Source organism: Acartia tonsa, chromosome 8, assembly GCF_053477335.1.
Source record: "Acartia tonsa isolate MP-2025a chromosome 8, ASM5347733v1, whole genome shotgun sequence".
In the NCBI taxonomy this organism is placed as follows: domain Eukaryota; kingdom Metazoa; phylum Arthropoda; class Copepoda; order Calanoida; family Acartiidae; genus Acartia; species Acartia tonsa.
Window position 1 is genome coordinate 3,403,704 of NC_137267.1, and position 18,584 is coordinate 3,422,287.

An 18,584-nucleotide genomic window follows, 5' to 3' on the forward strand; every position below is an offset into this window, starting at 1 on the left:
GATTTCTCCTTTCATGGACAAACAAGGCCACGATACGCTAGGGGTTAAGCCACTAGTAAAGATTAAGCTGCGCAGCTTACAAATATGTCTTTATTAGCTGTGTGATAGGACAATTCTAACATTCTTTATTTTTAAAAGCGAAGCTTTTCTATAATTAGGGTCGGTCCGTCGGTCCGTCCGTCCGAGACAGACAGCTTTTCGTTAATTTAGGCATGTTAGAATTGGCCTATTGATTTCAAACTTTGCATGGTGATTCCTGTAGTAGTTAGGTATCATTTAGAAAGCGTAACAACTCTATAATCATTACCAGAATGTCCTTACGTCCATTTTAAACATGATGATTTTTCTACTTTTTTAACAACAAATTTTTATGTGATCTAATTATCCGTTTGATCTGATTTTTAGTATATTGATTCCTGGGACAACAAAGAACAATATTATAAGCGAAGAACTTTATAATCAAATCCTAAAAATGTAAGTAAGTCGATAAACATTATCCTGTATCAAGCAGTTTTTCAACAAATTTACTTACAATTTTTCTTCGACTCTTATACATTTATATTCTGATTATTCAGTTCAGACAAGTGTTAATGTCCGTTTGTCCTACCGTTTCAGTGCTTCGCTTTTATGGATGTTGTCATACTTGTTTTTATATGGGCTATCCGTTACAGACGTACAAACCAACCCTAATTATAGAAAAGCTTTGTTAATGAAAGTAGTAATCATTATACTTACACCTACTTAAGAAATAATAAACAAGGATGACAACATCCATAAAAGCGAAGCACTGAAACGGAAGAACAAACGGACATTAACATTTGTATAGTGTCTGAAACTGAATAATCAGAATATAAAAGTATCGAATGAGTCGAAGCAAAATTGTAAGTAAATTTGTTGAAAAACTGCTTGATACAGGATAATGTTTATGGACATACTTACATTTTTAGGACTTGATTATAGAGTTGCTTCGTTTGTACTATTGTTCTTTGTTGTCCCAGGAATCAATATACAAAAATCAGATCAAACGGAAAATTAGATCATATAAAAATTTGTTTTTAAAAAAGTTGGAAAATCAACATGTTTAAAATGGACGCTTTTAATAATACAGATAAGCTTTTATCCTGACATATACAGAAACAATCATTTGATCAATATATTATTGCTTGAATGTTGCACAAGATTTTCATGTACTCTAAATAAAGTGATACCTACAGCTGGCTAAACTAACGATACTTAGACAGCACTCCTATTCATCAATAAACTTTCCATAATTTTTTTTGCTTTACATATTTCATGGGGGTTTAATGGAGGTGAGGGGTAATTTCGAATCAGGATTAGATTGTTCTAAGTAACAGTGTTTAAACTTTTTTGTCATAATAAGAGGGAGGAATAGTTATTTCTCGCATCGTATTATAAACGGCTTTCCGCGGATATAGAATGTTCAATTATAAGATTAAAACCAGTTTTTTTTAGCCCTGAGGTGCCAAAGGCACGGACTAAAAAACTGGTTTTAATATTATGATTGTACATTTTTATATTCGTAGAAAGCTGGATGTAATACGATGCTAGACATAGTTTTTTTCGTATGTATGAGAACCGGTTCCTATCCACAGGATTCAAATGATTACGAGAATAATTTATCTTCATAATTTAACCACCACAATTTCGGAATTATATAATATTTTACCCCATCTACCATTAACAATACTCAAAAGTTTTTATTTATAGGGGGAAGGGTGGGTGGGTGAAATTATAATATCCCCTGAAAAAACATAGATTTTAAAAATGTAATCAAAAGCTTGGGCGTCCTTGCTTGAATGAACCCTGTAGTCCGGGAAAAATAATATAAAGATAATCAAATATGACATTTTTATCTACATAATCTCATTAACCGTAATAATTCTATTTTTATATGTGAAAAAATAAGGACAATTCTGTCCAAAAGTTGACACGCTTTCTAGAAAATCAATTTAATATGAGTGAGGGCACTTGCTAAGGATTACACCACAAGGGTATCACTTAGTCAATTCAAAATTAATGGTGGTTTACCTCATATTGTTTCTGGACCACGTGGGAACTTTTTGTAATAGCGTACTTTTTTTGTTTAGTGTAGGTCAAGTAAAGAATGGGCTTTAAATAAGTTTTTATTCTTCCAAAATTGGACGATGATTCCTTTATCAGTTAGGTATGATTTAGGGATCTAAAGGAATAAGACAATGACCGATTAATTGCTGTACATCCATCAATGGATTACACTCAACTTAATGAACCAACCAATTAATATTCAATAAAAATCCCTAAACGAATAAGAAGTTATTATCAAGCTTTGGGGACTAGTGTAATAAACAGCTCATTGTCTCCTCCCTCCTTATATCAAACCATCTTTTTAGAATAAAATGCCATGCAACAAATTGTTCCTTGTTGATAAAAAATCAAGGAAATGGATAGATGTGACACATAATCAAGTATAATAAGTTAATTTACTTATCATATTATACTTTATCAAATCTTATCTTATTTTATATCTTTATATCAGTGTCACGGATTTATGGATGAAGTAATTCTTTAGTTCTCTATCTATCTATACATCTATCTATCTATCTATCTATCTTTTTATCTATCTTTCTATCTATCTATCTATCTATCTATCTATCTATCTATCTATCTATCTATCTATCTATCTATTTATCTTTCTATCTTTCTATCTATCTATCTATCTATCTATCTATCTATCTATCTATCTATCTATCTATCTATCTATCTATCTATCTATCTATCTATCTATCTATCTATCTATCTATCTATCTATCTATCTATCTATCTATCTATCTATCTATCTATCTATCTATCTATCTATCTATCTATCTATCTATCTATCTATCTATCTATCTATCTATCTATCTATCTATCTATCTATCTATCTATCTATCTATCTATCTATCTATCTATCTATCTATCTATCTATCAATGTACCTGCCCTCCTCCATGATGATCCTCTCCCTGGCCCTCCTGTTTTCCTCCTCCTTATTCCTCTCCATCATGTCGAGGTAGGACAGACTGTCCCCGTCCAGGCCATGGTCCGTCTTCAGTACCCAGTCTACAGAAAAATTAAATCATTAGGTACTTTCCCAAAAAGTGCTTTTCGAGCACTGACACCTCCCCCTTATGCTTAAAAATAATTTAGTATTAGAGGTGGGGTAGTATTTTTCCTTGCCTAACACCTGTCTTGGGTCTTAACCCCACAAAAAAACAAAAACTGACCCCTCTATTTTCAATTCATTATAAAGTTAGAGGGGGTCTTTTGTGTTCGACAAGGCATTTTGAGCAGAATTGGCGTGATATAAAAATGAAAATCTAATAAATCGAGCGTCTCATGGCAATCAAGCAATAATATTCGTGCTATAAACAGTGCAAATTTTACATTATGTCATCGTTCTAGCCAATAAAAAAAATATTCAGCAACTTCAATAAATAAATTTGTTTTATAATGTCGTCAGTTATTCCAGGCTTTATTGTAAATTATGCATGTTCTAATAATGGATGTATTATTACTTGGATGTTACACCAGATTTTCATGTTCTGTAATAAATTGAAACCCTCAGCGGGTTAAAATAACGTAATTAACTCCACCACATCCCGTCTTTGAACAAATTGACCAATAAATGAGTTCCATGTTAGCAATCTAAATTGATGACAATTTTTCCCCTGTCATAATGTCCATATATATTCTATATCCATTGTAAGAAAGCGTCTGAACGTGGAGTTTAAAGGGTAATTGAATTTACTTCACTGCTGTAGGAGACAGAATTCTAAAACTTTATATAAAGATTTTCTCGTATTCATTCGAATTCGGTGGATAGGAACCGGTTCTCATCCATACGAAAAAACTATGTCTAGCATCGAATTATATCCAGCTTTCTACGAATATAAAAATGTCCATCTTAAGATTAAAACCAGTTTTTTTAGCCTGTGCCTTCGGCACCTCGGGGATAAAATAACTGGTTTTAATCTCATAATTGTACATTCTATATCCGCGGAAAGCCGTTTATAATACGATGCGAGAAATAACTATTCTCGATCCATTAGGTTCTTAATTAATTCTTAAACATACTAATAAACATAATATAATTAGATGTTTTATATGACCCCAAATTTGTCAAACTTTTACTTTGATAGCTGGCTCATTATGCGAATAAATCTGCAGACTTTCTAACCAAATGTAAGGCCAGGTTGTTCTTCCACTTTTTTCCTATTGGCGGATTTAGAGAGTGGGTCTCTAGACTACACCTATTATCATAGTTTAAAAATACACTGTAAAGAAAGAAATAACCCTTACATGTAGATCTTGCTTCAGGGGGCCTATCCGCAAAAGTTGGCATTTTAATAGCTTTTAGTTATTATCACAGTCTTTAAGTTGAACTTTCTAGATAAACTTTTTAAAAGTTTAAATTTATAACATTCTATATCAATAGATTTTCTAAATGAAAAGAAAATCCATCAATCAAACCAATTTTATATTTTATAATTTACACTCCATAACCACATTCTCTTATTTATAACAAAAAACTGAAGGAACCTAACAAAAAATAATGTTAACTTTTTGCAAGTTTGATTAATTCTCGGAGTAAAAAAATATAAAAAAAACCTATTTCATAAATGGAAGTAATTATGTTTTTTTAAACTTAATTTAAAAGGCCTTATTTTTGAGGATTTATGGATTTAAAGGTTGAGCAAAAAAGCGCACATTTATAAAATTAAAATTGCCCGGCTTGTATTAAAAAAAATATTTTGCATTGTCATAAGCTCTAGTTTTTGGATATATAAGAACCATTCCTGTGCTGCATATAGTATAGGAGCTAAGTGGTAAAATGTGAGAAAAAGGTTGATAAGTTTAAAGTAAGTTGGAACATTTTTTTCTATGAATAATTAAGTTAAAAAAAAACATTTCTCTTGCAAGACCCTGTAATATAGGGGAATACATTATTCAATTTATATGTTCACATTAAAAAATACTCTTGCACATTAAATGTAACTAAATCATGAGGGAACATATAATTAATTAAAACTTATTTGTATAAGTGTAAGTAATACTGTAGTGTTTGTTTCAAAATTAATATACATAAATAACTGTTTGGTGCTTTCCCTTAAAGTGCCAGGCAAGCACAGTAACCCCTGAATTAAAATAAATTAAAAGTGAGGGGGTAGGGTATTTTATCTTTGTGATTAACTTCTGGACCTTTAACTTATTTTCAAAGTATGTGTATCGGAAAGGAAACTTTCCTTGAGTCCTTGTGTCGCGCACTATCGAAAAGCCTGACATTCCTCCTAAGTTTTTTTTTTCGAGCGCAGCATGCGTGGCGAGTCGCACATTGTTGTTGTGGAGCGCGCTTCCTTTGTTGATCAAGATATCTTGTTAATCAGTGACTTAACAGTATGGAAGTGTTTCTATTCTAGCTAGGAACTTTAAGAGAAAACGCCAATTTTCGATATCAAGTATCATCCCTATTTTCAGCATCTTGGCCAAATAAATTTAATAATGGATGATTGTGAAGATTCCTATGGTTCTTGGCAAGAATTAGGCTATTATTGATTTAAAAATAATCATTTAACATAAATAAATTTATATAAAAGAAATATTTCAATAGAAAAAAACCAATGTTTAAATTTTAAAAAGATATAACTGACAAAAACATATTATGATTAAGAACAAAAATATAAAAATATTAAAAATTTCAACTAGCAGAGTAGTAGATTTTTAAAAAACAGAAAATATAATTTTGAATTCATAATTAAAACTTGCTGTTACGCCCCTATAAGCCTCTAATGTAACTTAGGGGAAGGGGGGAAGTAGACCCTCCACTTACAATTTTAATCTAAGAAAAAAATTCTTTTAGATGGTATATTATTTAGGGGGGGATTTCTTTCAACTTTCCCTGGACCTATAAGAAGCTTCACTGTAAAGGTAAACAATATTTCGCTACACACAGACACACAGACGGACATCCTGTTGCTTTTAATATAAGAATTTTGTATATTAATATTATTGTGTTGATTATAAAGGAATATGGAATAAACTAAATGAAAGTGTAGAAGGTTATACAGCTACAAGTTGCTACAATATCCCAATAACATGCAAATGGGACGTATTTTTTCCCTCCCTCTTTTTATTATTCATTTTAAACAATACCTAATTAGATAATTTGTTTTTAAAAATTAATTTCTATATCAAAGCTACTCTATAATTCATTTTTCTGTCCACTTGTAACGCTTTGAGGGAAGTATGTTGTTCTAAAATTTGTTGTGCAGATTCTTTATACCTATTAGCATTCAGTATGCCATTTACTTCGTCCGTCGGTCTGTCGTTCATGCTTAAAAACACTTATTTTTAAATGTTTTGTAACGTTTTGTAACATTATTTTCTATGAAATATCATATTTTCTCTCTCTCTTTCTTTTCATGACAACTGAACATCTGCTTTAAAACTCATTTTGTCCGTATGTTTTGTGATTCTAAACTTAAAACTGTCACCATTCTTGTTTAAATAAGGAATTGGAGGTCAGAGGGGGTTACTAGAAGGTACAACTAAAATGAAAAGAAAACTATGAAAGTTTTCCCTCATGGGAAAGATATGATAGATATACTATTCAAAGTTCATCCTTATCCCCACTATTCACCCCCCCCCCCAGATCATGCCCCCTCCCCACCCACCTACCTAAAAGCAATAAAAAATCCCTGCAACTAAATTTATTACATTATTGTATTCTACAATTATTTCTGGCTTATGACGAAAAATATCAAATTGTACTTTTTCATAATGGATTTATCATTGCTTGGATGTTACACCAGATTTTCAGGTTCTCTAATAAATGAAATTTGCAACATGCTAAAATAACAATACCCCAGCCAACCCCTTCTATACCTTCCCCTCTTACTGGATGAACGAACTGACCAATAAATGAGCTCCATGTTATCAACTTAAATTGACGATATATTTTCCCTGTCATAATATCCACGTATTCTATATCAATTGTTTTTTACTTACACATTTGAATAAAGCTTTGCAAAATTGTAAGTCTATATGTACTGTTCATTGCAATCTTTGTTATGTCCATTTATGGGATTGCTTTTATAACATTGAACTTCAATCAACACACAACTTAGGACAAAAAAGTTCTTGAAGGACATTTTGTAAATGTTAAAAGTCGACAGTTTCTGTGATGTTAAAGTTCTTGCAAATATAGGTATTAAATAAAAAACTACGCATATTTCAACACATAGAAAAAAACAATATGAGGGGAAGGTATTTCCCATCACAGCTTGTGGTGTAGCCCTTAGAGGTTTGGGGCTTTATCACCAGTTGTTTACAAAGAAAAAGCAAGACATGTTTATGATATTGTTTTAAAATAAGTATAGTTTCAAATAGGTATGTCTTCTACAGAATGGAATTTAAATCGACTACAGTTTTTCAAACTTGAATTAATAACTTTACGTAAATAAAGGCATGTTGATAATATAACCTCTTTTAATTCGATTGTTGAAATAAAAAAATAACTATTTTTTTTTGTATTTATGATTTAGTGTTGTTAGTCAATCTATCATTGAGTAAAGCACAAGTAAACTAAAGTCCACTCATATCCCATTATTTAATATATTATATCTGGGGGTGAGGCACAAGTAAACCAAAGTCCACACATATTCCATACTTTAATATATTATATCTGGGAGTGAGGCACAAGTAATCTAAAGTCCACACACGTCCCATACTTTAAGTGTTCACGAAGCTGGAAAAAAGTTGATATATGTCACTGATTAATGTTTTTTAAGAGTACTATTTTGAGAATTAAGTCTTAAATACTTCCCACTTAAAAATAAATCAAACTTTAAAAAAACGAATTTATTCCCTTGAAAACATCGTTGTATTTTGTGTTTTATTATACATACCTAAAAACCTATCAAAATCGACAAATAACAATCTTTTAGTTGAAGTTTACTTGCAAATTTTTAGTAAAATAAATGCTTTTGTTACATACCCTATTAAACTAACCAAAAAATGTTGAAATTGTAATCTACGGATAGATTAAAAATTTTCTTCCGATGGTCACAGAAATAAAGCCATATATGGTAATGAATATCACTGATAATGGTACCTGGATTTTCATTTTTCCCTTTATTTGAAAATTTATATAAATATCTACATATCTACATGGCTTTAGATATGTGACGTTAAAAATCATTTGAAATCAGTTAATTGCTTTGTATATGTATGATAAAATGTAATATAACAGGATACATACAGGCAATTGATAATATTATAATTGAAACTATAAAATTAAGCTATTCTCGGGACCATCAATATTGTATCATCTTATTTAACGCCTATCTCAAAAAATGCATATCTCAGAAAATGCTTTTCTAAAAAAACATTTTAAAAAGCAAAGCATTGTTTTATATCTAGCAATCAATATATTAATAAGAATATATTTTTATATCATTAATATGACTTAATTATATTCATTTTGTATAAAGACACATTCATTTATTAAAAATTGTTAAGATAAAGTCCAAGCTTTTTATCTCTAACTAGTGGCTACGCCCCTAGAGGCCTCTAGTGGCACTTTAAATACTTTTTTTATATTTAAAATATGTCTATGTTGCATTTGACATTTATGTTTCATTGCATGCTCTTTGTTAAATCAAGAAACATAAATTTTTTTGATTTCTTGTGATTTCTCTTAGAAAGGTGGTGGTACCCTCCCCCAAAATAGTTATAAATCTTCCCGGGACCTATGAGAATCTACCATGTTAAGGAGAACCTGATCAGTTCAGCAGTTAGCGAGATCCTTTGGTACAAATATACAGACACACAAACATCCTGTTACTAATAAAGTAACAGGATGTTTGTCTGTGTGTTTGTACTCTCTTTTGGAATCATACTGCAGAGCTAAAAATACGAATAGGCCCCCACATAATTGGGGGATTTTAAAGTTTTATTATCAATTGAGAAAGTTTTTACAGATATTAAGGTTTTATTTTATTTTGGGGTAAAATTCTTGCTTAGATTATATTTAATTAGTTAATTAAAATTTATAAAAGATATTTAAAAGAAACAAACTTTAAAATGTGAATTAATTAAAGGTTTTGCTATAAGTGTTTTCTAAGATAGGCGTTTTTTGAGTACAGTCAAGTTGAATTAAACACACACACACACATACACACAGACAGAGTACAGACACCACAGAACTTGATTGTATTAAAGTTTATTCTTCAAAACATGGAATAGGATAAAGAACACACAAATTCTATTCTTTTAATAAATTTATATATAAGTCTGTTAAATATGGATGTACAATAATTAAAACAAGGCTTTCATTTTAATACTAATAATAAGCAATTAATATATACAAAAAAGGGAATAAAATAACATGTCTTTTCAGTTATGGGAATACAATTATTTACTTATTATAGTTATTGAAATTGTCCTATATTGGTCCAAACTTATAACTTAAAATACACTGAACACTTTTACAATATTAAAAAATGTTTGGTTTCTATATTTCAACTTAACAAAATCCGTTGGTACCATTTGTACTATGACAGGTAAGAGAGGGGACGAAGAAAGAAAGAGGGCAACGCAAACGGCTAATATAAGTTGGGTTTATAAACAAAATCTGTATGATTATAAATCAATAAATTAATAAACTTATTTAACCAATTTGTCGAGATTTTACATAATATCACCAGGGACGTCCTAGGGGGTGGAGGATAAAGGGGTAGGCATCCCCAAAATTTTTAATTTTTACCCCCCTTAAAATAAAAAAGCTTAGACGTCACTAACTCTATGACATAAAAGATTTCTCCCCCCAAAATGAACTTGGTGGTGCTGTAGGCATCCCAGGAATTGTAATTTTTAATTCTTACCCCTCACCGCCCCCACCCCCCCATTTAAAATGCTAGGACGTCCTTGAAAAGCATGATCTATGTTATCAAGATTTTCAATGATTAACAACCTTTTTGTTTCAAAGACCCAACTCTGTGTGAATGAAACAGTCATATTACTGGATAAAAATTAATTAAAATCAACTTATATATTATCCAGATTTTATTTAATTGACGACCTTTTAGTTTTAAATCCCCAACTCTGTTGAATGAAACAGACAACTACTTAAAATAATGGGCCCTGAATGTTTTTTTTATATGGATTTTTCATTCAAATAATGTTTAGTTGAAACTTATGTATATTGATTGTAGGAATATGAATTTAAGGCTTTAAAAAAAATTAAATAAAAAACAAAATTTGGAATATCTAGGGTTTAAATATAGGCAGGTATTTAGAAAAATTTTACTCTTTTCCGATAATTGGGACAAAAAAAAGATTGCTTTTGTTTATGGAAAACGTTTAGTAAGACTGCTAATTTTTTTGCTAGATATGTATACCAAATAATATTTGTTTATTCTTTTTGCCCAATTTTATTCTTAAATCATGTAATTTCTGAAGATTTCAACAATTTTTCATATGTTAGTGTACCTGCATAGATATATCAATATTTGGTAACTGATTTTACGATATTAAGGCAGGTTTTATATTTAATTGTAAACCAAGTTTGAAAATTTATTTCAAAAGAGATGTAGTACAACAAAATTTTTGTAGTATAAATTTCGTTGTTTTTATGTGTAAGCAAAGAAAAGGGTGATTTTTCCTTAGTCTTATAAGTGCACAGATTGTTGTGGTATTTTCGTGAGAAGTGGATCTCGGCATCCTTAATTAATTTATTTCTAACTTAGTGGAATTTTTAAGGCATTATTCAATGAAAATTACTTAAAAAATAAGAAAAGGTAAATAAAAATGCAATTTGAAAAATTAGCTTCGCGATCACTTTTAATATATTATATCTGGGAGTGAGGCACAAGTAAACTAAAGTCCACACACGTTCCATACTTTAATATATTATATCTGGGAGTGAGGCACAAGTAAACTAAAGTTCACACACGCCCGATACTTTAATATATTATATCTGGGAGTTAGGCACAAGCAAACTAAAGTCCATACACGTCCCATACTTTAACATATTATATATGTGAGTGAAGCACAAGTAAACTAAAGTCCACACACTTCCCATTATTTAATATATTATATCTGGGGGTGAGGCACAAGTAAACCAAAGTCCACACATATTCCATACTTTAATATATTATATCTGGGAGTGAGGCACAAGTAATCTAAAGTCCACACACGTCCCATACTTTAATATATTATATCTGGTCAATCTATCATTGAGTAAAGCACAAGTAAACTAAAGTCCACTCATATCCCATTATTTAATATATTATATCTGGGGGTGAGGCACAAGTAAACCAAAGTCCACACATATTCCATACTTTAATATATTATATCTGGGAGTGAGGCACAAGTAATCTAAAGTCCACACACGTCCCATACTTTAATATATTATATCTGGGAGTGAGGCACAAGTAAACTAAAGTCCACACACGTTCCATACTTTAATATATTATAACTGGGAGTGAGGCACAAGTAAACTAAAGTCTATACACTTCCCATACTTTAATATATCATATCTGGGAGTGAGGTACAAGTAAACTAAAGTCTGCACATCTCCCATACTTTAATATATTATATCTGGGAGTGAGGCACAAGTAAACTAAAGTTTACTCATATTCCATACTTTAATATATTCTATCTGGGAGTGAGGCACAAGTAAACTAAAGTCCACTTATATAATATACTTTAATATATTATATCTGGGAGTGAGGCACAAGTGAACTAAAGTTCACACATATTCCTTACTTTAATATATTCTATCTGGGAGTGAGGCACAAGTAAACTAAAGTTTACTCATATTCCATACTTTAATATATTCTATCTGGGAGTGAGGCACAAGTAAACTAAAGTCCACTTATATAATATACTTTAATATATTATATCTGGGAGTGAGGCACAAGTAAACTAAAGTCCACAAATATCCCATAATTTATTATATTATAGCTGGGAGTGAGGCACAAGTAAACGAAAGTTCACACATATTCCATACTTTAATATATTACATCTGGGAGTGAGGCACAAGTAAACTAAAGTTCACACATATTCCATACTTTGATATATTATATCTGGGAGTGAGGCACAAGTATACTTAAGTTCACACATATCCCAGACTTTAATATATTATATCTGGGAGTGAGGCACAAGTATACTTAAGTTCACACATATCCCAGACTTTAATATATTATATCTGGGAGTGAGGCACAAGTGAACTAAAGTTCACACATATTCCTTACTTTAATATATTCTATCTGGGAGTGAGGCACAAGTAAACTAAAGTTTACGCATATTCCATACTTTAATATATTCTATCTGGGAGTGAGGCACAAGTAAACTAAAGTCCACTTATATAATATACTTTAATATATTATATCTGGGAGTGAGGCACAAGTAAACTAAAGTCCACAAATATCCCATAATTTATTATATTATAGCTGGGAGTGAGGACAAGTAAACGAAAGTTTACACATATTCCATACTTTAATATATTATATCTGGGAGTGAGGCACAAGTAAACTAAAGTTCACACATATTCCATACTTTGATATATTATATCTGGGAGTGAGGCACAAGTATACTTAAGTTCACACATATCCCAGACTTTAATATATTATATCTGGGAGTGAGGCACAAGTATACTTAAGTTCACACATATCCCAGACTTTAATATATTATATCTGGGAGTGAGGCACAAGTGAACTAAAGTTCACACATCTTCCTTACTTTAATACATTGTATTTATGGTTTTGTATTTTCTGATAAACAGAATTGTCACTCTATCAGGGAAGAAGTAATAAATAATCCGAAAAAAATATTCTCCCCCCACAAAAAATAACCCCATTTTTTTCATACCATCAGATACGTCCCATAGAGACCTCCAGTCTTCCAGTGCAGTGGGTGAACACCTTTAATTTTAATTTTAAAGGGAAGCGAATTTTTTCTTCGTTTTGGGGGGTATAGGTTTGATTTCTCTTGGGAGGGAGGAGTTAACCTACCCTAAAATAATTGAAAATCTTTTCTGGACCTTAAACAAGCTTTACTGTAAAGGAGAACCATATAGTTCCAGCAGCTAGCGATAACTGATACTACAGACGCACAGACACACACAGATACACACAGAGACACACACAAAGACACACACAAAGACACACACAAAGACACACACAAAGACACACACAAAGACACACTCACAGACACATACACAGACACACACAAAGACACACACAAAGACACACTTACAGACTCAGACACACACACACACACAGACTGACTGACTGACATGGTTCTATGTGAAGCTTCCCTAAAATGTAAAACTCATCTGTTCAGTGGTTAACGATATCTTAAAAGACAAATCAAAAATATTTTTATAATTTGATTGTTCATTTTTTTCTGAGTCAATTTTGAGATGTGCTCAATAATATGTTTTCTATGATTTGGTACTTACTTTTTCTTTTGTTTTACAAATCTTTTTCCTTTTTCATACTAGCGGCGTCGTCCCTTGCCCCTAATCATTCTCCCCTATTTCTTTTCGTTATTTTTGTCGGGTGGGAGGGGGGGGGGGGGTCCTTTTTGCTTGCTAGGTTGCTACTGCTGCTATATCTAATGTGCGATATTAATAGTTAGGTCCAAAACAGGCGCAACTCATTACCCTATACTGTTGTGACTCCTAGACAAAGGTCATGCAATCAAAAGGTTGCTTGTATATAGGGCGAATGCAATTAAGGTGTTTCAAGGTGCGTGGAGAGGTCTAGAACCCAAAGCGACACTAAACTAAAGCGACATTTGAAACAAGCAAATAACTTTTTTCTTATGTCTAAACATATATGTTAAGAAAAACATGAATAAATCGCAGGGATCTAAATGGATAAGACATTGGTCAATAAATTGATGTATATCCCCAATATTGATACACAAAATTAAACCCTCTGTAGATTACAATTAGTGGTTGGAGCGTTTGGACACTTAAAAAATAACTAATCAAAATTAAATAAAAGTCCCTAAAGTTGTTTAGCCAACGAATAAGAAGACGTCATAATAAAACTTTGGGGACTAGTGTAATAAACAGTCCAATGTCCCCTCCCTCCCTGAATATATCCTCAAGACAAAATACAGAGAAATAATAAAACATCATTATAAGTTAGAACTGTTTTTACCAGGAATAAAGAGACATGACTAATATCCTTATAGTAAAGTAAAAGGATCTCTGTCTGTCTGTCTGTATGTCTGTCTGTCTGGTTGTCTATCTGTCTGTATGTCTGTCTGTATGTCTGTCTGTCTGTGTGTACCGAAGGATTTCGCTAACCACTGAACTGATATGGTTCTCCTTTACAGGGCATCTTATCATAGGTCCTAGGAAGGTTTATAGCTATTTTAGAGGAGAGTACCAGCATGCCAAGAGAAATCGCCCCTAGAAAAACATTATCTAGGCTCTAAGGGCGTTACCGCTAGAGGAAAAATCAATTGTCTTTAAATATTATGTGTCAAAATTGCCTTTGTATTGTGGGAAGAAACAGTTGTAGATTAATGTCCTCTATTATACTGATTTTATATAGGACAGTATAAATCATACTAGTACCCAAAGTTTTATAAATACATTCTCTCATGCAATAGTAAAAATATTGGGTACTCTTATTAAAAAATTATTGGATGGTTCAGACAAGCAGTGTAAAAATCTACAAGAAGTGGACATTAATTTATATTTCATTGGCTTATCCCTTTAGATCCTCGAATTTACAGAACAGTGCTTAGTGTGCAATCTCATCTGCAAAAAATTAAAAATCTAGCAAAACGCACAAAAGTATCTAGGGTTAAAGTTGTTAATTGATGAAAGTCTAATTATGATAATAAATAGGATTTTTCCTAATGTAATAGTAAATTTGGAGAATTTTTATTAAATACCGCAAAAAAAAATATATTTTTCAAGCGGTCTGGGGACGTGATATAAGAGTCAGTGTTTTGGTGGCGAGAAAAGCCTATTAGGATTAGAAAGTGTCGATTTTCAGTTTTCTTTTCTATGGCAACACCGCAGAGGACGTGGTTTTGTAGGTCCCCCCCCCCCATAAAGTCGAAAATATTCACAACGCCCCCCTTACTAAAAAAAATATAAAAAACGTTCTGAAGTGTTAGGAAATAGTTTTGCCTCACTAAGCGAGCCTAATATTTTTAAAGAATCCACCTCAGGTGAAAAAATGATCCATTTAACAAAGGCTGCTTTGAATTTTTATTCTTTTCTTTTTAAACTACTTATTCATATTTAAGCTTTGAAGTAGGTTTAAAAAGTTTTATTTTTATTCTCTAAAAGTTTTGTTAGTGCATTTTATCAGCTTAACTTTACTTTCAAGCCTAGCGGGAAACTTTGAGACCTTTAGGCCACTTTTTTTTTACACTCAATACGAGTTATATAAAGATTAGATTTCCCACCAAGTCGGCAACAACTTTATATTTAACTTGAAGTGAAAAGGCTTAAATTTCAGAATACACAGAAGGAAGGGGACAATGGGCTGTTTATTACACTAGTCCCCACAAAGTGTTAAAATAACTTTTTCTTATAAGTTTGCTTAACAACTTTGAATTTTGATTGTTTTTTTTTCTCAATAAGTTGAGTGTTCAAATGTTTTAACCACTAATTGTAATCTACAGTAGGAGTAAATTTGTGTATCTGCCATAGTCTTATCCCTTAAGATCCCAGTTTAACTCGCTTAACTTTAAGCATTGATACTCTTAAATTCAAGGTTTGTAATTTACTTTCTCGTATTTATTCGAATCCGGTGGATAGGAACCGGTTCTCATCCATACGAAAAAACTATGTCTAGCATCGTTTTATATCCAGCTTTCTATAAATATAAAATGTACAATCATAAGGTTAAAACCAGTTTTTTAGCCCGTGCCTTCGGCACCTCGGGGCTAAAAAACTGGTTTTAATTTTATAATTGTACATTCTATATCTGCGGAAAGCCGTTTATAATACGATGCGAGAATTAACTATTCTCGTATTCATTCGAATCCGGTGGATAAGAACCGGTTCTTATCCATACGAAAAACTATGTCTAGCATCGTATTATATCCAGCTTTCTACGAATATAAAAATGTACAATCATAAGATTAAAACCAGTTGTTTTAGCCTGTGCCTTAACACTTAAAAGCCTTCCCCTAACAATCTTACTTAATTATCTAAAATTTCCTTGATCAAACTTTCTTCTACTATGCCATAAATAGGACATTGGTCATTTGTATTGTTTGACGTTTTTTTTTAGGGCACTATTGAGAGTTTCCGGACTTTAATTTTAATTCAAAATTTCATTATTCTTTTCTGTCTTTTAGAATCTTTCCTTATATAAATTAAATTTTTTTCTTGCACTATGTCTTTTCTATATAGGATATTTTCACCCTTGTATTAAGAAAAAAAACTTTTCAGCTCTTATTTTATTTTAAAGCTACTTATAACTCCTAAAAAAGTAAAAGTGTGTCAAAACTTTTCATCTTGGTAGGTATCAAATTTTAAAATAAAAAAGTTAGACCTTAAGTCAAAGAGAGAGAGAGAGAGGGAGAGAGAGAGAGGGAGAGAGAGAGAGGGAGAGAGAGAGAGAGAGAGAGAGAGAGAGAGAGAGAGAGAGAGAGAGAGAGAGAGAGAGAGATGGAGAGAGAAAGAGAGAGAGAGAGAGAGAGAGAGAGAGAGAGAGAGAGAGAGAGATGGAGAGAGAGAGAGAGAGAGAGAGAGATAGAGAGAGAGAGAGAGAGAGAGAGAGAGAGAGAGGAGAGAGAGAGAGAGAGAGAGAGAGAGAGAGAGAGAGAGTAAAAGAAATAATAAAAAATGTAAAATTTAAAATGTATTATTTTTTATTTGGTTGAAAAGTTTAAAATTGATAGGAAAATAATAACATGTCTAAATTAACCTAAAAAAGCTAACCGTTAATTAGGTACTGTTGGCGGACAGACGGATGAAAGTACATACCTTAATTATATAAAAGCTTCGCTTTCAAAAAAAAGACAGTCTAAGAAAACAAGAGAAAAAAAGTAGATGAATGAAAAATAGTAGTGTTTCTTTAGAACAACTAATCAACTAAAAAACGGGAAATTTTTCTTATATAAGGAATGACATATATAAAAAAAAACCACAAAAATCATGCTAGACAAATGGGATATATATCATTTATATATATGCATGTCTTCTGTACTATGTAGCATGACCTGTAGACAAATGAACCAAGTTAATCATAGTCTGGATGCTCAACAATTGTCAGTAGTCTATCTTTAATAGTAGAGGTGAAAATCATGTTTTCAACAACAATTTAATCGAACAATTTGAATTATTGAGTACCTTTTTCAGTATGGCTTCGAACCGATTAGTTTATGGTGGATTAAAACCGGTTCTCAGCCATACTGAAATATTTTGCATCGTATTATATCCAGTTTTCTCCGAATATGAAATGTACAATCATAAAATTAAAACCAGTTTTGTTAGCCAGTGCCTTCGGCATCTCGGGGCTAACAAAACAAATTTTATAATTTTACATTTTTATATCTGCGGAAAGCTGTTTATAATACTACGCGAGTAATAACTATTCTTGATATTTTTTAATTTTATTATTCTAGCTATTTAATAAGAGATTGTGTATGCTGTATCATAGGAACACTATTATTTTAGCTATTTAATAAGAGATTGTGTATGCTGTATCATGGGAACACTATTATTTTAGCTATTTAATAAAAGTTTTTGTATGCTATATCATGGGAACGCTATTATTTTAGCTATTTAATAAGAGTTTGTGTATGCTGTATCATAGGAACACTATTATTTTAGCTATTTAATAAGAGTTTGTGTATGCTATATCATAGAAACGCTATTATTTTAGCTATTTGATAAGAGTTTGTGTATGCTGTATCATAGGAACACTATTATTGGTAAGTCTGGAAGTGAAACTCAGGCATCTGAAGGGATAAGACAATGGCCGATAAATTAATGAATATGATAATTCACAAAATTACGCCTTTTGTAGACTACAATCAGTGGTTGAAACGTTAGGACATTCAACTGAATAAACCAACCGATCAAAATTCAACAAAAGTCCACTAAAGTTGTTTATACAACAAATTAGAAAACTAATAAAAACTTTGGGGACTAGTGAATAATTAACCCAATATCCCCTCACTCCCTGGAAAGTAAAACTACAGCTGTAGAACAAATACTTCTGAGCTGGATCTTTAAATAATTTTAGTGGTGATTTAGATCGGGGTGCGCCAAATTTCAGCCAATCACAGCGCGGCATTTCGTAAAATTCTGTGCTCTCATTGGTGGAAAGTTGGCTCACCCCTATTTGGCGCACCTATTTGAAATGATTGTAAAATTATTGGATCTAACGAAGTTCACGGTAAAATAATCCTGGTACGATTATCTCAAAAAATCTATGAATCTTTAAAGGCCACTAACGGCGGAATGCATAAGTTATCCGAGCACAAAATTTTAACCGACATAAGAAGGCCTTCAAATAATCTGGAATAGCCAGTACTCAATAATGAACAGTTACCTCGC

General features: G+C 31.7%; 1 protein-coding gene across 5 annotated transcripts in view; it reads right to left on the minus strand.

Annotated features, from left to right (window-relative positions):
• Positions 1–18,584, minus strand: part of LOC145325825 (uncharacterized) — a 91,386-nt gene that overhangs the window by 69,652 nt on the left and 3,150 nt on the right. For all 5 annotated transcript variants that reach the window (XM_080168790.1, XM_080168791.1, XM_080168789.1 and 2 more), the window contains exon 2: positions 2,974–3,097. In XM_080168790.1, coding sequence (XP_080024916.1) covers positions 2,974–3,097 — 124 coding nt within the window. The remainder of the gene's footprint in view (positions 1–2,973; positions 3,098–18,584) is intronic.